Genomic DNA, 22,976 nt, shown 5'->3' with positions numbered 1-22,976 from the left:
AGACTTCTATTTTCATCTGTTCCCATTCTTTGAGTAATTTTTCCATTGTTTGATCATTTGCTTTAAGGCTTTTTTCCAATTTCTTCTGCTGTATGGAATTGTTATTCATCTCATCTTCCAGTGTTCTAATTCTATTCTCAGCTGCTGTTAACCTGTGGGAAAGCTCTACCATGTTTTTCTTTAATTCATCTACTGAGTTTTTCAGACCTGATATTTGACCTGAAATTTCAGTTTGGAGTTTTCTGATTTCTATTTTCATATTCCTTGATTCTTATTAGTGTTCTCTTCTATACTTTCTTTGAGTTCTTTGAACATCTTCCATATTGCAACTCTAAACTCCTTATTTGAGAGACTGACTAGTTGGTTGGTCATGTTCAAGTCATCAGAGTTGCCATCGTCATTGTCTATGTCTGGCGGTGGCCTGCTTTGTTTCCCCATTGTCACACTTGTATTGTGGGTTTTTCTTATGTGTTGTGGTTGTATTTATTGGCTACATGATGTGCACAGCTGGGAAGTGAAGCGAAGCTGCCACGCTCCTCTGGCTCCTCCCTTTCTGGGCGTGTAACTCACCTCCAGGGAAGGCTCCAGGGAAGGCAAGCCATCCGCAGATGAGCCACACACAGGATGAAATTAGGCCGAAAATGGAGCACAGCACAGAAGACAGGCAGATAGGGGTGCTGGCATCTGAGTTCCAGCAGAGTTCAGCGGCTTCTCCTTTTTAGGCATGTAAACTCACCTCCAGGGAAGGCTCCAGGGAAGGCAAGCCATCCCCTGATGAGCCACACACAGAATAAAATCAGGCCAAAAATGCAGCACAGCACAGAAGACAGGTAGATAGGGGTGCTGGCATCTTAGTTCCCAGAAATCCTTTAGAACTTTAATCCTAGTCTGAAATGAGTAATCCCCTCAGATGGTTGGGGCTTCCCATCCTCTTACTGACAAAGGTGAAAGAGCTTGAAGCCTCCAAAACCTTCACTGTGGTCTCTAGGTTCACCCAGAAAATTGACATTCACCTCTGAAGCAGGCCTGATCACTGGCAGGAATGCTGATGAAATCCAGTCTCAGGCAGCTGAAAACAGCATGACCCAACAAACAGTGAGAGCTTAATTTCTTCCTTTCCTATCCAGATGCCCTTGATATCTTTTTCTTGCCTAATTGCTATGGCAAGAACTTTCAGCACTATGTTGAATAGGAATGGTGAGAGAGGGCAGCCTTGTCTTGTACCAGATTTTAGAGGAAAGGCTTTCAGTTTATTTCCATTGAGAATAATATTTGCCATTGGCTTGTGGTGGATTGTCTCTACTATATTGAGAAAAATTCCTTCTATTCTCATCTTGGTGAGCATTTTATTTTTATCAAGAATGGGTGTTGGACCTTATTGAATGCTTTCTCTGCATCTACTGATATGATCATATGATTTTTCTTTTTATTTTTGTTCATATGGTGTATTATGTTGATTGATTTATGGATGTTAAACCATCCTTGCATTCCTGGGATGAAACCTACTTGGTCGTGGTGAATGACCTTCTTGATGAGGTATTAGATCCTATTTGCCAGAATTTTGTTGAGGATCTTTGCATCTGCGTTCATCAGGGATATTGGTCTGTAGTTTTCTTTTTTTGAAGCATCTCTGTCTGGTTTTGGTATCAAGGTGCTGTTAGTCTCGTAAAAATCTGTTTGAGAGTGTTCCTGATTCTTCAGTTTCATGAAAGAGCCTAAAGAGGATTGGTAGAAGTTCTTCTTGAAAGGTTTCAAAGAATTCGTTATTGAATCCATTTGGGCCTGGGCTTTTGTTTTTGGGAAAACTCTTCATGACCATTTTAATTTCCTCAGTAGTAATATGTCTGTTTAGCTATGCAAGATCATCCTGGTTTAATCGTGGAAGATTATAAGAGTCCAAGAATGTAACCATTTCCTTTAGGTTTTCATGTTTCATGGATAGTTTTTAGTCTGTAAAATTTCTGAGCTGTTATTTATCTGTGAAGTTATGTATACTTCCTTCAAACCTGAAAGTGAATCTGGCTAGGTGCAGTATTCTAGGTGAAGCATTCATTTCATTGACTTTTGTCACTATATCCCACCATGACCTTCTGGACTTGAGGGTTTCTTGTGACAGGTTTGCTGTAAGTCCAAAGAATGCTCCTTTGAATGTAATTTATTTTTTTGATCTTGCTGCTTTCAATAATTTATTCCTATCTTTGGGATTTATCATTGTGACTAGGATGTGACACAGATAGGAATAGTATACTAAAAGCAGCAAGATTATCCCTCTCAACGTCAATGGACTAAACATACCTGTTAAGAGACACAAAGTGGCAAAATGAATCAAAAAGCTGAATCCAACATTTTGTTGCCTGTAAGAAACACGTCTGAATAATAAAAAACAAGCATAGAGTCAAAATTAAAAGCTGGAGAAAAATTATCCAAGCAAACAACACCTTTAAAAAAGATGGCATGACCATAATTGTATCAGATGAAACAATCTTTAGACTCAGAAAAGTTATAAGGGACAAAGATGGTCATTTTGTACTAATCAAAGGATATGTACAACAAGAAGTCACACTTCTAAAAATATGCATCCAATGATGGACCTGCAAAATATTTAATACAACTCTTGACATATCTGAAAGAAGATATCAATACCAGCAGTATTGATAGTAGGAGATCTCAACATTGTCCTGACACCCCTTGATAGATCAACGAGGTTGAAACTGTATATTAGCTCTGAAAAGAGAAATGGAAGAAAGTGGACTAGTGTATATATATATATATATATATATATATATATATATATATATATATATATATATATATATATAGCACTCCATCCCCAGAAAACTTGATATACATTCTTCTCCAGTGCACATGGGCCATTGTCCATGATAAACCACATGCTGGCCCATAAAGCATATCTCCACAAAGTCAAGAGGGTAGAAATTGTACAAACTACCTTCACTGACCACAAGGTTATGAAATTAGATGTGAACTACAAACAAACACAGAAGAAAAACTTTAACACCTGGAAATTAAACATTTCACTAATGAACAACCAGTGGGCCAGAGATGAAATAAAAAAGGAAATCAAAACATTTCTGGAAACAAATGACAATAAAGACACATATTGTCAGAATTTATGGGACACAACAAAAGCAGGACTAAGATTTATAGCCTTGCAAGCACACATCAGAAAGGAAGAAGGAGCCTATATAAAAAGCATAATGACACAGCTTTTAGAACTAGAAAATTACTAACAAAAGGAACTCAAAAATAGGTAGGCAGAAGGAAATAATTAAATCTTAGTAGCAGAAATCAATGAAAAGATCAACAAAAGCAAAAGTTGGTTCTTTGAAATAATAAACAAGATTGATAAAGCATTAGCATAACTCAGAAAGAAATGAGAGAGAAATCTCATACACCAGATTAGGAATGGAAAGCAGAGATCACCACAGATATTGTAGAGATTCAAAGGGTAATCAGAGACTACTTTGAGAACTCTATGCCATGAAACACAAGAACCTGGAAGAAATGGATACATTCTTGGACTCTTATAACCTTCCACGGTTGAATCAGGATGATGTAGCATATCTAAACAGCCCGTCACTATTGAGGAAATTAAAATGGCAATTAAAAGCCTTCCCAAAAACAAAATCACAGGCTCAGATGGATTCACTAATGAATTCTTTCAAACCTTTCAAGAGGAACTACTACAATCCTTTTAGGCTCTTTCATGAAATTGAAGAAACAGGAACACTTTCAAATAGGTTTTATGAAGCTAACATCATCTTGATACAAAAACCAGACAGAGATGTTGCCAAAAAGGAAAATTACAAAACACTATCCCACAGATGCAAAAATCCTCAACAAAATTCTGGCAAATAGGGTCCAATGCCTCATCAAGAAGGTCATTCACCATGACCAAGTAGGTTTCATCCCAGGAATGCCAGGATGGTTTAACATCCATAAATAACATCCATAAATAAATCAACAAAAGAAAAAATCATATGATCATAGCAGTACATGCATAGAAAGCATTTGATAAGGTCCAACACCCATTCTTGATTAAAAACTCTCATCAAGATGGGAATGAAAGGAACTTTTCTCAATATAGTCAAAGTCATCTACCACAACCCAATGGTAAATATTATTGTCAATGGAGATAAACTAAAAGCCTTTCCTCTAAAATCTGGTACAAGACAAATCTGTTCTTTTTCACAACTCGTATTCAATATAGTACTAGAAATACTTGCCATAATGATTAGGCAAGAAAAAGATATTAAGGGCATCCAGATAGGAAAGGAAGAAATTTAGCTCACAACTGTTTGCAGTTAACATGATACTATATTTAAGAAAACACTAAAGACTCTACCCAAAAGCTTCTAGAATCAATAGATTCATATATCAAAGTGGCAGGCTACAAAATTAATATGCAAAAATCAATGGCCTTCTTATACACCAATAATGACAGAGAAAAAATAGACATTAAAAAAACAATTCCATTCACATCAGTGTCACACAAACTCAAATAACTTGGAGTCAACTAAAGATGTGAAGGACCTATAAAAATAACATTACAAAACCCTCTTTGAAGACATAAGAGAAAATAAAAGGAAATGGAGACATATATCCTGCTCATGGATTGGTAGGATCAACATCATTAAAATGGCAATACTCCCCAAACCATTGTACAGATTGAATGCAATCCCACACAAGATACCCATGACATTCTTCAAAGAAGTGGATCAAATACTCTGAAATTTATTTGGAACAATAAGCACCCATGAATAGCTAAAGCAATCCTTGTGAAAAGTAATAGGGGAGGCATTGCTTTCCCCAATTTTAAATTGTAATACAAAGCAGTGGTTATTAAAACAGCATGGCATTGGAATAAAGACATTTTCAGATCAGTGGAATAGACTAGAGTATTCAAAGAATGTTCCCCAGGCATACCATCAATTTATATATATATATATATATATATATATATATATATATATAATTTTTTTTTGCTTTTTGGGACATAACCTGTGATGCTCAAGGGTTACTCCTAGCTCTGTGCTCAGACATTGCTCCTGGCTTGGGGAACTACATGAAACGCTAGGGGATTGAATCATGGTCCATCCTAGATTGGCCACATACAAAGCAAATGCCCTAGCACTGCGCCACTGCTCCAGCCTCAACAATCAATTAATTTTTTTTTAAAAAGGGCAAGAAATCCAAAATGGAGTAAAGAAGTCCTCTTCAACATGTGTTGGCACAGCTGGGTAGCCACTTGCAAAAGAGAGAACTCAGACTTCATCTAACACCATGCACAAAGGTCAAATCCAAATGGATTAAAGACCTGGATATCAGGCCTGAAACCATAAGGTATATCAAATTACATGTAGGTAAAACACTCAATTAAAGGCATCTTCAGGAGGAAACAGCACTCTCCAAGCAAGTGGAAGCAGAGATAAATAGATGGGAATATATTAAGCAGAGAAGCATCCGCACCTCAAAGAAAAAAGAGGCTAAGATACAAAGGCCAATCTTAGAATGGGAGAAACTATTCACCCAATACATACCAGAAAAGGGGCTAATATGGAATATATATATATCCAAGTTACTGACAGAACTAAACAAGAAAAAAAAATCTAACCTCATCAAAAAATGAGAAGAAATGAACAGACACTTCCTCAAATAAGAAACACAAATGGTCAAAAGGAACATGAAAAATGCTCCACATCACTAATCATCAGGGAGATGCAAATTAAAACTATAATGAGGTACCATCTCACATAGATGCCACAGAGACTGGCACCCATCACAAAGAACAAGAACAATCAGTGCTGGCGGGGATGTGGGGAGAAAGGAACTCTCATTCACTGCTGGTGGGAATGTCATTCTAGTTCAGCCCTTATGGAATACAATATGGAGAGTCCTCAAAAACTGGAAATTGAACTCCCATATGATCCAGTTATATCACTCCTAGGGATAAACCCTAGGAACACATAAATACAATTTGAAAATCCCTTCCTCACACATTTATTCATTGCAGTGCTATTTACAATAGCCAGACTCTGGAAACAACCAAGATGCCCTTCAACAGATGAATGGCTAATGAAACTGTGGTACATATACAGATTTTTTTTTTTTGGTTTTTGACTTTTTGGTCACACCCAGTGGCGCTCAGGGGATACTCTTGGCTCTGTGCTCAGAAATCACTCCTGGTAGGCACGGGGCACTACCTGGTATGCCGGGATATGAACCACCATCTTCCTAGAATGGCTGCATGCAAGGCAAACGCCCTTCCACTGTGCTATCTCTTTGGCCCCATGGGGGGGGGGAATGTTCTTTTTATGACTGAAATTCAACTACAATCATGCCTGTAATCATGGTGCTTAAAGATTTTATATGAAAAGAAGAAATAATAAAAAAGAAAGGAACCAAAATAAAATAAAAGAGGTCTAAGTTAACTTCTTTTGTATATTTGGTTTTTTTTTTTTTGGGTCACTCAGGGATTACTGCTGGCTCTATGCTCAGAAATTACTCCCGAAAGACTCGAATGACCATATGGGGTGCTGGGAATTGAATCTGGTTTGGCTGCATGCAAGGCAAACACACTACCTGTTATGCTATGGCTCCAGCACCCTTGAGTTCCCCTTTTTGTACAACCAGTTTCCCACAAGAAGTTGACCAATTTTCCAATAACTGCTCATTGAAGAAGCTTTCCTTGCTCTTCACTGAAAAATGGGCCAAGGGGATAGAAGTTATAAAAGGGTAAGGGCTGGAGGAAAACACAATCTAGGTTGCCCCTTCAGAGGTAAAATCCTGTAAAGTAATTTAGGGTTGACTTAAATGTGTTAGAAATGTCCAGAAATTCTGGAAGGGGAAACTTGGAAGCACTTGGGATTTGTTTTTGCTTCATGGGCAAATGTCTAAGAAAGCCTGTGTTTGGTTGCTGCTATCCAAGTTATCACTGAATGGAAGAGTGCTGCTAGGGTACAGGGCAAGTTAGACATATTTCCAGAGTCTGCAGAGGGTATAGAGTCACCCTCCCTCCCCAAATAAAAAAACAAACAAAAAAACAAACAGGAGGGCAGGACAGGTTGTGTTGGCTATCCAAGAGTTCTAATTCTCCTGAGGGTCAGGCCCTTTTCCTAGTCTGAACAACCTGAACAGGAACCTTTCTTTACCTTGGTAAGTTTTCAAAAAGCTTGTGCTTCATTGGAGACTTTAAATAAGAACCTTTGGGAATTGAATCCTGGAGTCAAATTTATTTTATTCTTTCAGGAGGGGTGTTGGGCTACCTTTGATGGTGCTCAAGGATACTCCTGTTTCTGCACTCAAGAATTACATTTGCTGGACTCTGGGAACTAGATAGGATGTCAGATAAAAATCTGGGTTGACCACATGCAAGGCAAACACTGTACTCACTGTACTAGCTTACTGGCCCCCAGATTTTTTTTTAAAAGTGTTCTTTAGTCCTCAAGTAACTACTGTATAGCCAGGATCAAATTCACTATTTAAGCAAAGTTATTTATGTGTTTGGACTTACCCATCACTTTACTTCTTCATGAAAGTCTTCTATGATGGCCTCAATCTAATTCAAGATCCCTTTTTATATATCCTGTTCCCTCTTTACATTTAACAATTGATTCAATTATTTGTTTTCAGTCTACCTTTTCCTGGAGATTGCTTGTCTCTGAGAAGGGAAAGACATTTCCGCTTTACTCATTAAAATGGCTCAACCATGCATCAACTGTACCTAGTTGATGCTCAGAAAACACATTTTTGAGGGGGTGAGCAGCAGGGCAGTCTTAGGCCACCCCTAGCAATGGCCAGGGCCAAATCCTGGCTCTACGTGTTTGTCAGACCATATGCAATGCTGCGGATTGGAATAAGGTTGACTACAGGCAAGACAATACCTTAACCTCTGTACTGTCTCTGCAAGTCCAGATGTTCAAACTTAAACAGCTCCCTTTTACTCAACCAAACATTTGTGTCATCTGGGCTTTCGTTTATGTATCTACAAAGTACATTTTTGTAGCGGAGACTTTAAATTAGACCACATACTTCGAGGACTATGATTATACATCAGCTTACACTTTTGCGGTGTGGAAATAGAACCTAGGCCTCATGCCCAAACCATCTCCTTTACTCTTTAGTCATAACTCGGTTCCTAGTAGGCTGGTGTCTTGGACAACTTCACTATTTACCTTTTCATGGCATTTCAGCTAGGCTCATCACCTTTATAACTTGGTGTGGTCAACATTAATTCCATCTTGCAACAGGGGAGACATTAAATAACTTCCCCAGACTCCTCTACTTTTAAACCTGGGGACAAATAATTATAAGTAGGAAAACCCGTTTCAACAGGATGTGTTCCTAGGTTCCTCATAGAGGCCAGAATCTTATTTCTACCTTGACAGTAGGCAGTTACTTGGGACTTTTTTAGGGAGCCCTTGTTCCTGTTGCCAACACTGATGGGGCTACTTTGTACTGTCCTAAGCCATTACAGGGTATAGGAATCAGTGTGTGTATGGGGTGGTGGTGGTGAAATAGGTGTGTGTGTGTGTGTGTGTGTGTGTGTGTGTGTGTGTGTGTGTGTGTGTGTGTGTAATAAGGACATCTATAAGTCCGATCTTACTCATGAGTAGGATGGACTCATTTGGAACTCCAGATTCTAACCCTACCCAGACCTAGACCCTTGGTGCCTAGATACAGGCTGGGTGACTTGAACCTCTAACAGAAGAGTGCATTATTGGGCTAAAATGTCGCGGCAGCAGTTGGCAGCTTTAGAATTCCATTCCAGCCTAGTAAGGTATTCCCAAGCCATCCTCTTTCACCCCAGCCCCCAGAGCATCTTGCTGGGCCTCGGGATCTCAGACCCGCTCTGTGCCCGCCAGAGTGGCGCGGGGAGGGAGGTGGCGCCTCGGAAGCGCGGAACTTGGGGACCAGTGTCTTCCAGCTAGCTCAGGGGGGCCTCGGAAGCCTGCTGAGGGACTGCCGTCTGCAAGCAGCGCGTGTTCCTGGTGCAGGTGACAGGGAATCCCGCGCCCTCCCGGCTTGCATGGAGCCTGAAGAGGCTGATCTGGGATCTAGACCTTCTCCAAGGCTCCCACTCTTTGCACTCCTTATCCCCCAAAGCAAAAAAATATATATGTATATCGGAAGCCGGGGAGCACCGGGTCCCCTCTGCCTCCTCCTAGGAGCAAGCGAGGCCTTGCGCAGAGAGAGGCGGTGGCTGGCCAAGGGGAGTGGAAAGGGAGGATGGCCGGGGCCTAGGGGTGGGGTGGGGATGAGGAGATGGAGGAGGAGGGGGTGTCATTTTCTTGTTCTTTCTTTTTTTCCCAAAAAAAAAAAAAAGTATTTCTCTCGCGAGAAACCGCTGCACAGACGATACTTGAAGAGGTGGGGAGAGGAGGAGGCAGCGGGAGCAGCGGCAGAGTCTGTGGGTGCCACCGGCGGGCGGGCGGCCACATCTGGGACAGCTGCGCGCGCGGAGCCGGACAGCCGGGACAGGGTCCGAGGACCCCGGCTGCAGAGCCAGAGCCTCCGCTTCTCCAGTGGGTGCAGCCGGGGGTCCTGTGCGGGGGATGCGGGAGGCCACTGGAGCTGTATGCGCCCTTGCAGAGCAGCCAGGGATGGGGACTTGGGGTGCGGGCCTGACAGCTCCCTGGCCCGGAGCGCCCGGTGCCCTCTCCAAGTTGGATGCTCGGGGGGCAGAGGCAGAACCCCGAGCCGGCCATGGGCCCGCGAGGAACGGATTAGGGAGAGCTGGGACGTGCAGAGCGCGCCTGGCGCGCAATTGTGCCATGGAACAACCTCTCCAGCTCCAGCCAGGAGCAACCAGGGCGCTCTGGAACCCAGATACTTCTTTGCGCGCTCGGGAGGCCGACATCTGGCTTGGTCAGAGCCTCTGCCCACCCAGGGGGCCCTGCTGCCCCGTCTGCAGTGCACCCCGAGCGGGCTGTAGTGCGTTTTCCAGGGGGATGTGCGCTTTTCCAGGGGGATGTGCGCCAAGCGCTGGCTGGCGCGCGCGCAGGGGCTCAGGTCTGGGGTGCTCCGGTACAGCATCCCCGTGTCCCCTGCGTCGCCCCTCCACTCCAGCCTCTGCATTTGTCTCTCTGCAGCTGGCGAGGACCGCCCCGAGTGGAAGCCAAGGAGGGAGGAGCCCGACCCGGGGCACCCGGCGGCTGGAGAGCTGCACCCCGGGCGCGCTTAGGGCGCACCGAGTCCCGGCTGCTGGAGGCTGCGGCCCCTCGACCACCATGCGACGGCGCGGGGTGCTGGAGGTCACCCTGGGATTTACCGCGCTCTTAGCTGCCTACACGAGCCTGGGCGTGGGCGCCAGTTTGGAAGCTGGGAATGGGAAGGAGACCAGAGCCAGCAGAGCGAAGAGAAGAGGCGGCGGAGGACACGACGCGCTCAAAGGGTAAATGAGAAAACGGGGCGTCCTCTTGGTGGGACTGAGTCGCCCCTCCTTTTTTCCAGGCTCTCCAGATTCAGGAGGGGGTTCTGAGAGTAGAGACATTCTAAGCTGGATCTGAGTACCCCAAGCTCTAGTTGGCTTGCCCACACTCCAAGGACTTCAGCCACGGAGGAGAGGGCTGGTGGGGATTTGGGGAGGCCAGAAGAGCACTTGGTTAAAAAAGGAGGAGGAAGAGCAGAGCCGGGGAGAATAGGAGAAGGCCAGTTCCACCTCCTTCTTTTCCCCCCATTTAGCTATGTGAAGGGGCAAAGCGCCTTCCTTAGGGCCACCTTGGCAAGATTTTCTCACGCGCCTTCTAGGATGAGTGAGAAAGGTTTGGCAATGACCCACCCCGAGAAGACACGCGGGAAATGGTTGGCGCGTGAATCTTTGAATTTATGCGACTTCAAGTTAGGGTGATACTGCCTTTTTGGATGGTCGGTCTCCAACCAGCAGAAGGATGCAAGTGATTTTGGAGAGCCTGCTGCTGGGATGTCAAGATCCCTTCATTTAACGGGAGTAATATTTTTTTGGGGGGTGGCTACACCTGGTGACGCTCAGGGGTTACTCCTGGCTATGAGCTCAGAAATCACCCCTGGCTTAGGAGACCACATAGGATGCCGGGGGATCGAACCGTGGTCCTTCCTAGGTTAGGATGTGCATGGCAGACACCCTACTACGGCCCCATAAGGGGAGCAATATTGAAAATGATGCGGTCAGCCTGAAAGTAGGGAATTTGGATCAGTCATGTGCCTCCCATGCAGAACATTGGCCATTTCACCAGTGTCCCATAGTTCCATTGAAGAAAGGCTTTCCACAGGAAATATTTAAACCAGATAAGTTGACTGTATCAAGGTTATGGGTTCCGCAAATTGGGGAGAGTGATAATAGATGGCCCTCGACACTTTTTTTTTTATTTCATCCAAAAGAGGAATCTTTATGCAATAGCCTGCATAGAAACCTCTCAGTTTGGAGAAACCTGTAAAATGAACCCAGGTAGAAAATGCAGACATATTTCACTCAATTTGCATGCTTTTCAGTGCTGGTCATTTCTATGTAGCTTGATGACCTGGCCCTTAGCGGTTACTTGATGGAGTCCACTTGAGGAGAGTGGATAGTTGAATGTTCACAAATTCTTTTTTATTTATTTTTGTATGGTAAATTCAATGTAAATAGTGAGATGTGTGTCTTTGATAGTTCACGGACGGGGAGGAAAAAAAAAAAAGCCACAAACTGAACCAACAATTTTTTGAGTAGAGTGAGATAGATGACACACCAAACACTTAGGCTGTAGTCCAATATGCAAGATTTTTTCTTACCCCATAGTTAGGATTAATAACTATGTTGATTTAGTTAATTTAGTTCCATTGTCCATTGTGGACAATGAATCCAGGATCTCAGCTATAGTTGAAAAAGAAATTTGTTTGTCATGCTTAAGCTGATCCTCATCAGGCAGTGACAGCTTCATGGCCCTGGGTGCAAGATATAAAGAAATGAATGGACTGCAAATGTGTATGATAAATTCTTTTTGTTTGTTTATTTGCTTTGGGGTCACACCCAGCAGTGCTCAGAGTTTACTCCTGGCTTGGTGCAAGGCAACACTCGAACCCCCCTACTCTCTCTAACCCTTATCAGAAGATGCTTTTTATTAAATATATTTGTAATATATTTTTAATTTAAATACCATGGTTAAAATGTTGTTCATAATATAGCTTTTTTCCACGGATAAAGTTGTTCATGAATGAGTTACAGTCATACAATGTATAACAGCCTTCACCAGTGTACATTTTTCATCACCAATGTCACCGGCTTCCCTTCCTCCCACCCTCAGGGCCAGACATTTTACTTCACACTCTTTCTTTCTCTCCCCTCTTTTTTTTTGTGACATTGGAGTTTGAACTACTGCAAATGAAGGGGTGCCATGAATGTCCTTTTCATATTAGACCCTTCTGTATTCTAACTGCACTCTCTGCTCTTTGTGACATGCTACCTACCATGGAATGGACCTAAATTTCAACTCTATTGTCTCTGGATATCATCCCACACTGTCATTTATTTTTCTTATATGCCAGTGAGGAGTGGGATTATTCTATCTTTCTCTTTCTCTTTCTGACTCATTTCACTCAGAAATTAGTCTCCATGTCTATCTGTGTATAAAGAAAATTGTATAGTACTCCATTATGTAGATATACCACAATTTTTTAAGCTACTCATCTGTTGTTGGGCACCTAGGTTCTTCCAGATTCTGACTATTGTAAATAGTGCTGTGATGAACATAGGAATGCAGAAGTCATCTTTGCATTGCATTTTTGTGTTCCTAGGATATATCCCTAGAGTGGTGCTGCTGGATCATAAGAAAGCTCAATTTCTAGTTTTTTTTTTTTTAAGGAATATCATATTGTTTTTCAGAAAGACCGGACTAGATGGCATTCCCATAAGCAATGAATGAAAGTCTCTTTCTCCCCACATCTGTGCCAGTACTGGTTGTTCTTGTTCTTTGTGATGTATGCCAGTCTCTGTGGCATGAGATGGTACTTCATTGTTGTTTTGATTTGCATCTCCCTGATGACTAGTGATGTGGAGCATTTTTTCATGGGCATTTTGGCCGTCTATATTTCTTCTTTGAGAAACTGTTCATTTCTTCTCTCCACTTTTTGATGGTGTTATATTTTTGTTGTTGTTGTTGTTGAGTTCTGTCAGCACCTATTTGTCTTAGATTTTGCCCTTTATCAGATTGGTACTGGGTCAAAGTTTCTACCATTTTGTAGTTAGCCTTTGTATCCTAGTTACAGTTTCTTTTGAAGTGTAGAAGCCTCTCAGTTTAATGTAAAAGGCTTGAGTTCACCATTCTGTTTTTATTAAGACCTATTTCTGATATAGTGTTGTATCACCACCCAAGCTTGATAGCTTGCTGCTATGGAGAGAGGGGATGTAGGGGCTTAATTCTATGGATGGAGTCTGCAGGAAGACATTAGATCTGCTCAGACATTTGTTTCATCTATATGTGATATCACCAACCAGTGTGTTTCCTTGGGAAGCACAAGCTATGGGAAAAGAAACAAAGGTTCTCTTTGGTTCTTAAGAGGATGTTCACTCTTTTATTCACCAACACTTGTTTCTGTTGGATTTTACAGTTTAAATCCCCAATGATTAAAGAAAAAGACCTCTTTATATTCCTTATCATATTTTGGTTACCATCACATATGGTGCTCTATTGCAAACTATTCATAAAGTCTATCTAAAAGGAGTTAAGAACTGCAGTTATAAGTAAAAAGAACTGCAGTTATTGGTGTAATTCTCATGTTACCTGTATGATTATATAAACTTAAAAGTAATTATAATTAACCATTATAATGTAATATATAATTATGAGTGTTATTAATTCTCATGTTCCCAGTAGGATTATAATAATTGTTTAAAAGTAACTACAGGGGCCAGAGAGATAGCATAGTAGTAGGGTGTTTGTCATGCATGTGGCTGGCCCAGGAGGGACCTGGTTTGATTCCCGGCACCCATCCTGCCAGGGGCAATTTCTAAGTGCAGAGCCAAGAGTGACCCCTGAGCACCACTGGGTGTGGCCCAACAACCAATCACTCAATCAATCAATCAATAAAGTTTTAAAGAAGTATCTATAATTAACCACTACAATGTCATATATAATATAAGATTTATATTTGGTTAGATGAAATATTACTCTTTAAGATGTAAAATTACAAGTATTTTATATAGGGCCAGAGCAATAGTACAGTGAGTATGGCACTTGCTTTGCATGCAGCCAACCTGAGTTTAATCTTGGCATCCTATATGATCCCCTGATTAGCCAAGAGTAATTCCTGAGCACCCGCCAAAAGGTGAGTGTGGCTCTCCAAAATAAGTATTATTTACTGCCTTCCTTCTAGAGATCATTTTTCTTGAACTTTTCCTCTAAAATTAAATATTTATAATATATAAATATATATGAAATATATAATAGGGGCTGGAGATATATAATGGAGGTAGTAAGTTTGCCTTGCATGCACAAGGATGGTGGTTTGAATCTCGGCATCCCATATGGTCTCCTGAGCCTTCCAGGGGCAATTTCTGAGCATAGAGCCAGGAGTAACCTCTGAGCTCTGCTGGGTGTGACCTCCCCAAAAAATAGAAAAAAAAAAGAAATATATAATAGATAAAAATATATAGTATATGTGTGTCTGTTCATATGTGCAATATATGAAAAAGGCTGTATCCATCTATGTGTGTATTTACCCACACATAGATAACATTCATAAGTATATTCATTTTATACATGATATACTATCCTAAACCTTCACTTTTAAATATATTTAGTGCGTCTATTCATTAATTCATATACACCTACATCATGTGTTCTCTTGATATATAGGATACTTTAATATGTCTGGAATATCTTTGAATGATGGCTCCTTCCATTATGTTGATTTTTTTTTTTTTACTTTTTCAACATTTTCCTAAATGCCTGGGTTAATTTGCTAATTTATATGTAATGTGAATGAATACAAGTAGAATTACTGGATCAAATATTTTTTTCATCCATGGTAGACAAATACCACTTGTCTGATGTTAATTTGGAATAACATTTAAAATTATTCTCTCTCCTTAATGCTGTTAAGTCTCACATGAATAAGTTATTTAACCATGCCCTGCTGTATAAATCGCCAGGAAAAGTGGTTGTGTGTTACATTTTTCCAGAGAGTGCTCTAAAATTTTCTATTTTTGCTCATTGAAATATTGCCGCTTTAAAACTAACCTCTCTGACTACTGTAATACTTGTTTGCCATTTTGATGGAAATGCAGTTTTCTGAAGTGAAAGTGATTTGTAGCTTCCCAGTGTGCCTGATGACCAGTTGGTGGCAGCAACTTTCAGCACCTCACTAGTATTTCCTTCAGCTAAATGAGCTTAAAACTCACCAGTGTCTATTGAAAATGAGTCTTGTCTTTCCCATAAATATGCCTCTGCTCTTTCTTTGATGTGACAGATACTAGGAGAAGTTGACTCGGGAATTCTCCTTGAGATTCTTATTTCTCTCTTCACCACCTAGATTTTCCTTCTCTGGGTGTATAGGCCCAACTGATGTCTTCTATCCTGTTGCAGGTGTGCGTTTGTGTGTGTGTGTCTTTGTGGTGTGTGTGTGTGTGTGTGTGTGTGTGTGTGTGTGTGTGTAGTACCAGCTGTCTTCTCCCATCCTGTTGCAGGTGTGTGTGTGTGTGTGTGTGTGTGTGTGTTTCTTCTTACTGGGCAGCAGAAGTTGTTCCACAGTGGAAATTTAAGCATCCTCAAGTTTCTTCCCAGCTTTAGCTGTGTTTTCTTAGAGCAGATCGCCAATTTCTGTTTTAACAGGAAATCCCTTCTTTCATGGAATGAGTGTGGTCCCCATTCACCCTGTAAAATGGCATTTTTTTAACTTCTTTGAAATGAAAACTTTGCCAGTTTCAAAAATGTTTTCAAATAATAAATATATGGTAGTTTTCCTTTGCTTGGGCATTGCTTAACACATGTGAATGACTGTAAGAAATAATGAAATTCTAGCTTATTGCTTGAATTTCAATTCATTGAAATTTTGCTCAGCTAAATATGTATTTTTTGTCATTAAGCAAAAGTGTGGGAGGTGATATAATTAAAAAATACAACTCAATTTGATTGTAGCACTTTGGCACTATTTTTTTTTTATGGTTGATTGTCTTTAGTCAGTTTCCTGGGAAAGAGAAGCATTCTTTAGTGTAAAATCCCCTTTTCCCAAATCTCTAATAAGATGGATTGAGAACTTTTTAAAATCTAATTACCTATTTATTAGTGTGTGGACTAAGTTATATTTCTTCACATAATTTGTTCACTTGGGTGTGATTCCTTTTGGTCTTTGTTTATATGTTTATTTTTAATTTTTTTCAGAGATCTTGTTACTAGAAAAATACTTGGAACAATTCATTCATAGGATAGATTATGTGACTGTAAAATTTGAGAAATTAATTACACAGAAGGCTGTTAATAAAATAAAGAATTTGAGCTGGAGAGATAGTATAGTGGGTCAGTTGCTTGTCTATCATGCAGCCGACCCAAATTTGTCCCTGTATCCCAAATATTCTACTGAGGACTGACAAGAGTGATCACTGAGTGAAGAGGCAGAAGTTATTCCTAAGCAGCAAAGGGTAAACCCCCACCCCCCAAAAAAAAACAGACAAAAATGTGTATGTTGTTGGTATTTGAATGATTTAAAACAAATTAATCAGGAGATAAGAACTGATAGAAATAGAAGTACATAGATTTCTCCCAGCTTATTTGAAAATTATTGAAATTTTTCATTTTTATTTTGTATGGTAGATACTTTAATATTATACTAATGACTCTAAGAAAAATATATTCATGTACTAGTTTGCTTGTTAATTGAATCTAAAATAAGCCAAATGAATAGGCTACCAATTTGTGAATTTTACTCTTTAGTTTTCAGTGGGAAAGTGGATTCTGAAGATATTTAATTGTATTCATTAGTTTTATTTTTTAGTTTTTGTACCATATGCAATGGCAGTTAGGGTACAATTTGGTGTAAGAGATTGAATCAGAGTCAGCTGAAAATTGGACTAGTTTCTTAACTCCTCTGTCTTCTTAACCCTTGGTATATAATGAAAAGTTAAAATAAATATTTGAAACATAAATGAACTAGGTTAACAACTTTTATTTACTAGAAACTTAGCCAGCAATTAGGTTTATTAAAGAAATCTTGATTTATTTTTATGAAAAAAAATTTTGAAATTAAAACATTATTATCATCAGCAATGTTGATTGAATTTAGCTTTGTGGAGTGCCAGAGACATTTCTGAAATGCCAATAGCCTGAAGGGGCTTATAATATTTGGTAGGAGTATTGGAAGCTTTACAGGAATAAAAAGTCAACAAAACTGTAGCTTAGGACATGGTGTCTAGAATTAAGTAAAAACAAACACTAGTACCAATTTTTAGCAGTGGTAGGTGATATTTGGTAGTACTTAAGTGCCACACACAGCTCTCAGCATTTTACTTATGATAATTCATTTGATGCACATATCATCAAACATGTCATGGATTTTAACTCGCTTCCTCTTACAGTTGTGAGAGTTGAGATTTAGTTTAGATTTTAAGGGCATTGTCTTAATATTAAACTTCCTTTTTTTCATTGATTCTAATTATGGACTTGGTTGTTTTCATTCCACTGGGCAAAAAAGCAACATCATGGTATTGGTAAAATTCTACTTAAAATTCCCAATAATCTTCTTACTGGTTCACAAATTCCAGGCTCATTAGTAACATGTTAATATTTTATCTCATAAAATTTATCAAACATTTATGCAAAGATACTAAAAAGACATTGGAAGAATGTCAAAGTAATTGGGTGTGTGGATGACACACAAATTATATTTGAGGGGCCAGAACGATAGCACAGGGGTAGTGCGCTTGTCTTGCATGTGGCTGGCTGACCCAGGACAGACCGTGGTTTGATTCCTAGCATCCCATATGGTCCCCCAAGCCAGGAGCAATTTCTGAGTGCATAGCCAGGAGTAACAGTGTGACCCCAAAACAAACAAACCAAAAAACAAATTACATTTGAGTGACATATTATAAACTTTCTTTGAGGGCAGTAGGAATGGCATAGGCATCTTCTTTCCGAACTGATCAACTGCCAGTATTGTTCATTACATCATTCATAATCTCTTATCCTTACATTCTACACGAGATATTTCTCAAAAGAGAGCTTCAAGAGTTGATTTTTCCCCCTAGGAGAAACTGATGTGTGTGTGTGTGTGTGTGTGTGTGTGTGTATGTGTTCAGTTTTAAACAGTATGACAAGTTATTGAATTATTCTGTTTTAGTTTTAACGTTGGTTGCCTATAGCCTTACAATCATTCCTATAATATAATTTATTTAAAATTTTCATTAAAATGGGACAGTAATAGTAAAGAATAGCAAATGGTTAGTTCACTCATTTCTGCAACATGCATACTATTAATTTTACTTAGTGCATAACTCCTTGATGAGAGAATTTATGTTATTTTAATAGGTGAAAAACTAAAGGCACCAAGTTTCAGTAATGATCCTGGAATATAAACTAATAGGAGGGAGTAGAATTGGGGAATCTGGCCTCACCATCAGCTATCTTAGTTACTATTTTTTTTTTGGGTTTTGGGCCACACCCGGTGACACTCAGGGGTTACTCCTGGCTATGAGTTCAGAAGTTGCTCCTGGCTTGGGGGACCATATGGGACGCCAGGGGATCGAACCACGGTCCATCCAAGGCTACAGCAGGCAAGGCAGGCACCTTACCTCTAGCGCCACTGCCCGGCCCCTAGTTACTATTTTTTAATGTTTCTTAATGAAAATAGATTTATGTCTGGTAAGTTTTTCTTTTGTTGATAGTCTATAACCTTTGTTCCTCTACCATTGATAAGGGGAAAGATTCAGCATTTACTAAAGGCAGACACATAAAGACACATGTTATGGACACATTGTGGGAAGTTTTTCACTAATCAGTAAGAAACACTTTATGGTGATGGCCTGTCAGTGGTTGATCAAGCTATCTGCTTTAAAAGAATGTTATTTAAAATTTGTTTTCTTTATTTAAAGCCATACCTACTTGTTTATATATTATATTTGGCAGCTCTCATGAAATCTGCATAGTAGAATAGTTAAGATCAGTGTTGCATGGCCCTACAAAAGCCAAGTTATTTGTAACTTGACTCTTTATCAAAATATTTGCTGAGTTCTGGTATATTCGATCAGTAAATTATTACTAAAACTGACAAGTTCTCCAATCTCCAGAAGATTATTTTTTTTTCTCTTGTACAGTATTTTTATTTTATCTATGAGTTGTTGCTTATACTGTAGGATTTAATTGCTATAGTTTCAAAAGATAACATTTTAGGTAAGACATAAAGGATGCAGGTAAGTCGATATTTATTTAGTTACAGTAAACATTACAAAGTTTTAAGAAGACAAGAATTCCTCAGCTTAATTTGTCCAGAAGATTATTTTTATATATTTTTAAAAAAACTATCACAAGGAATATCTGGGATCTGGGCACATGGTAGGTAGGTATTCAATGGACAATATTTGAAGGTTTTACTAACTTTGGTTGATTAACCTAGTAAGGCGAAATATATAAATTGGAGATTGGAGGAAAAAAATAGAGAGATACAAGAGAAATTTGAGTGAAATGGTATGAATATTAAAAACATATGAAGAAATAAAATGAAGGGGAACTTATATCAGATCAAGGGAATACTGAGAAGGCTTTGCATTGCCTAGATTCAGGGGCACCCATCACTGAAACTTATAACAGTAGCACCCCCTGGAATTGTGAAGCATACAACCGATTGTGCCTGCACAGATGTGGTGACATTATCAGTGATAAGTCACAACATGATGCTTGTGAAAGGTAAGTTTCTAAAAGCTCCAAGATGGCAACCTAAATAGATCTTTGACACTTCGGTGGAATAATGAAAGGTGTATGGTTTAGAGAAAATGGGGAGAGAAGAGGCTGGGAGCTTTGATTTAACATAGGAGGCAGGGTGAGAGAGAATGATGGTCTGAGAAGTGGCAGTGAGTTGGTGATGATGAAGAATGTCCATTGGTATTTCAAAAGTAACATAGATAGGGGCTATAGAACTAGTGTAAAAGGTCTGGTGCTTGACTGGCATTTGGCTACAGATGCTCTTATCCTAGTTTAAACTAGGATCCCTGAAGTCAGAGTCCCTGAACGTTGCAACCCTTCCACACACTTCTTTTTAAATATATTTTTATTTAAGTAACATGATCATATTTGGGTTACAGTCATAACCAGAACATCTCCCTTCACCAGTGTAACATTACTCCCGCCCCCTTCCCATCTCCTGCCTGTATTCAAGACAGGCATTCTACTACAGTTATTTGCTTTTAAGTTCAGTAAGTTGTATTTTTTTTCCCTTAAAGGATAAGAGTAAAAAAATATATTAAAGGTGTGATAGTGGGAATCGCCATTGTTTGCATAGGTCCAGAAAAATGGGAAAATGGAGAAAAACTCCTTGACCTGATTACAAAAAGGCCTCACCCTAAAAATTTATTGGCATAAGACAGACTCTGGGTTCTAGGCATACCAGTTCATCCAACTCCAGTCATTCTCAAGGTCCCAGTGAAACTTTTTCACACTTTAGCTATTGTCGGTATCAGATTCTTATATTTAAAGACTCTAGATTCTGTGCATTTCTTTCATCAATGTCAGGCTGATGTGGAGCATCCTCTAGTTTCAGCATACCATTAAATGCAGAGCGATCTGCCCTGCATGCAGACTGTTGCTGAGTCGTCTGTGTGTTGAGAGCACTCTTTGGAGTAAGTCACTGCCAAAGCAGCGGTAGGTCTTTCCTGGTAGAGGCTTGGATCCTGGTAATGTTATAGACAATTGTGGTTGTTTTCATAGATGGTATTCACACATTATCTTTTTTTTTTTTTTTTGTGGTTTTTGGGTCACACCCGGCAGTGCTCAGGGGTTACTCCTGGCTCCATGCTCAGAAATTGCTCCTGGCAGGCACAGGGGACCATATGGGACGCTGGGATTCGAACCGATGACCTCTTGCATGAAAGGCAAACGCTTTACCTCCATGCTATCTCTCCAGCCCATCACACATTATCTTAAGAAAAAAATAAGAAAGAAATAGGAGCCAGAGTGATGGCGTAGCAGTAGGGCATTTGCCTTGCATGTAGCTAACCTGGGACAGACCTCAGTTAGATCCCCATCATCCCATATAATCCTCCAAGCCAGGAGAGATTTCTGAGTGCATAGCCAGGAGTAATCCCTGCGCATCACCGGTGTAGCCCAAAATAAAAATAAAATAAAATCAAGAAAACATTGGTAACATTGGTAAGACTTGTTTAGGAGTGATTAAAAAAAAAAGTAAGAGGTGGCATTTTTCAATACTCCCACCTCCATATACATTAAAAATTACACATAAAACCTTTATAGCACCATTAATGAGGAACTTAAAAGGACAGTCATTTCTTATCCCTCTACTAGAAACAAACTATTTCGATTGTGTTTTGATTTTCTTATTGCTATGTAATAAATTACCCCAAACTTGGTGGCTTAAAACAACAGTTTTATTATTTCTTATGTTTCTGTAGGCCAGGAATTTGAACAGGGCACTGTAGAGGATCTTGTCTTTGCTCCTTCCAATGTCGATTGTGCTAAATTGAGTAAGAGGATTTCTTCATTTGGGTTTCTGATTCTGTGACCATGCTGGAGAGATATCACTCTTTATTTTGGTGTGGTTCACCCAGGATCCACTTGTTTGATGGTAGGTTTTATCTTATATATTTTTCACCTGTATTGAGGTATTGTGACTTACAGTATTGTTAATAAGAGTCTAATGCATACAATGTTCTAACATCACACCTTTAACTAGAGGCTCATCCACAAGCAGTGTCCCCAAAACACTTTTTACCCATCCACTGCAACAAAATTGACTTTTGTAGTTAGCATGTGATAAAGGTCTGAGTTCTTCTTTATTCTCCATAGGGATAACCCTTTTTTTTAAAACCACCTTTTTTTTTTTTTTTTTGGTTTTTGGGCCACACCCGGTAACACTCAGGGCTTACTCCTGGCTATGCGCTCAGAAGTTGCTCCTGGCTTGGGGGACCATATGGGATGCCGGGGGATCGAACCACGTCTGTCCAAGGCTAGCGCAGGCAAGGAAGGCAAGGCAGGCACCTTACTTCTAGCGCCACCACCCAGCCCCTTCAAAACCACTTTTTAAAGAGGTTTTCCTTGTTCCACACATAGGTCCTTTGTTGAAGATTTGTTGACCATATGCCTGAGAATGTCTCTGGGTTTTAATTTTTTTCCATTGGTCAGGGCTCTACTTTTATTCTTGTATTCTAATACTATACTGTCTTGATTATTACAATTTGTTGGTATAATTTAAGTGTAGGGAAAAATATTTCCTATTTCTTTCACCTAGGGATTGTGTTAGCTTTTATGGGGAGTTTAATAACTCCCTGAAAAAAATTTTGTGTCATACCTGGCAGTGCTCAGGGGTTACTCCTGACTCTGTGCTCAGAAATTGCCCCTGGCATGCTTGAGGGACCAGATGAGATGCTGGAAATCGAACCACCATCCCACCTGGGTTGAACAAGGCAAATGCCCTACTGTTGTGCTATTTCTCCAGCCCTCCCTGAAATATTTAATAGTGTTTGGCCCATATCCCTAAAAATGTGATTTTTTTGTTGGAACTGTGTTGAATCTGTATAGTGCTTTGAACGGAACAGTCATTTTTAACATTATAAAACCTTCTAATCCATAAACAGAGGATGGTTTTTTATTTCATTGTGCTTTCTCTTATTTATTTGAAGAGTGACCTATAGTTTTCTTCGTGCAAGTCTTTTACCTTTTTTGTTAATCTGATTCTCAGGTACTTGGCTTTTTGGAAGGCATAATTATAAATAGGATATTTTGTTTGCTTTCTTCCTTCTACTTTCACTGTATGCATATAGAAATGCCAGGGATTTCTGCATA

At 39.9% G+C, this 22,976-nt stretch overlaps 1 protein-coding gene across 1 annotated transcript in view; it reads left to right on the top strand.

The window, feature by feature from the left end:
- The first annotated feature begins 9,471 nt into the window (after positions 1-9,471).
- The window catches only part of FBN1 (fibrillin 1), a 271,458-nt gene continuing 257,953 nt past the window's right edge, over positions 9,472-22,976 (top strand). Inside the window, exons 1-2 of the mRNA XM_049782524.1 lie at positions 9,472-9,545; positions 10,113-10,414. Of these exons, the coding sequence (XP_049638481.1) occupies positions 10,251-10,414 (164 nt within the window). The 5' untranslated portion in view covers positions 9,472-9,545; positions 10,113-10,250. The remainder of the gene's footprint in view (positions 9,546-10,112; positions 10,415-22,976) is intronic.

Source organism: Suncus etruscus, chromosome 10 (genome assembly GCF_024139225.1).
Source record: "Suncus etruscus isolate mSunEtr1 chromosome 10, mSunEtr1.pri.cur, whole genome shotgun sequence".
Taxonomy (NCBI): domain Eukaryota; kingdom Metazoa; phylum Chordata; class Mammalia; order Eulipotyphla; family Soricidae; genus Suncus; species Suncus etruscus.
Note: the sequence above shows the minus strand (reverse complement) of the source record. Positions and strands in the feature narration are given on the sequence as shown.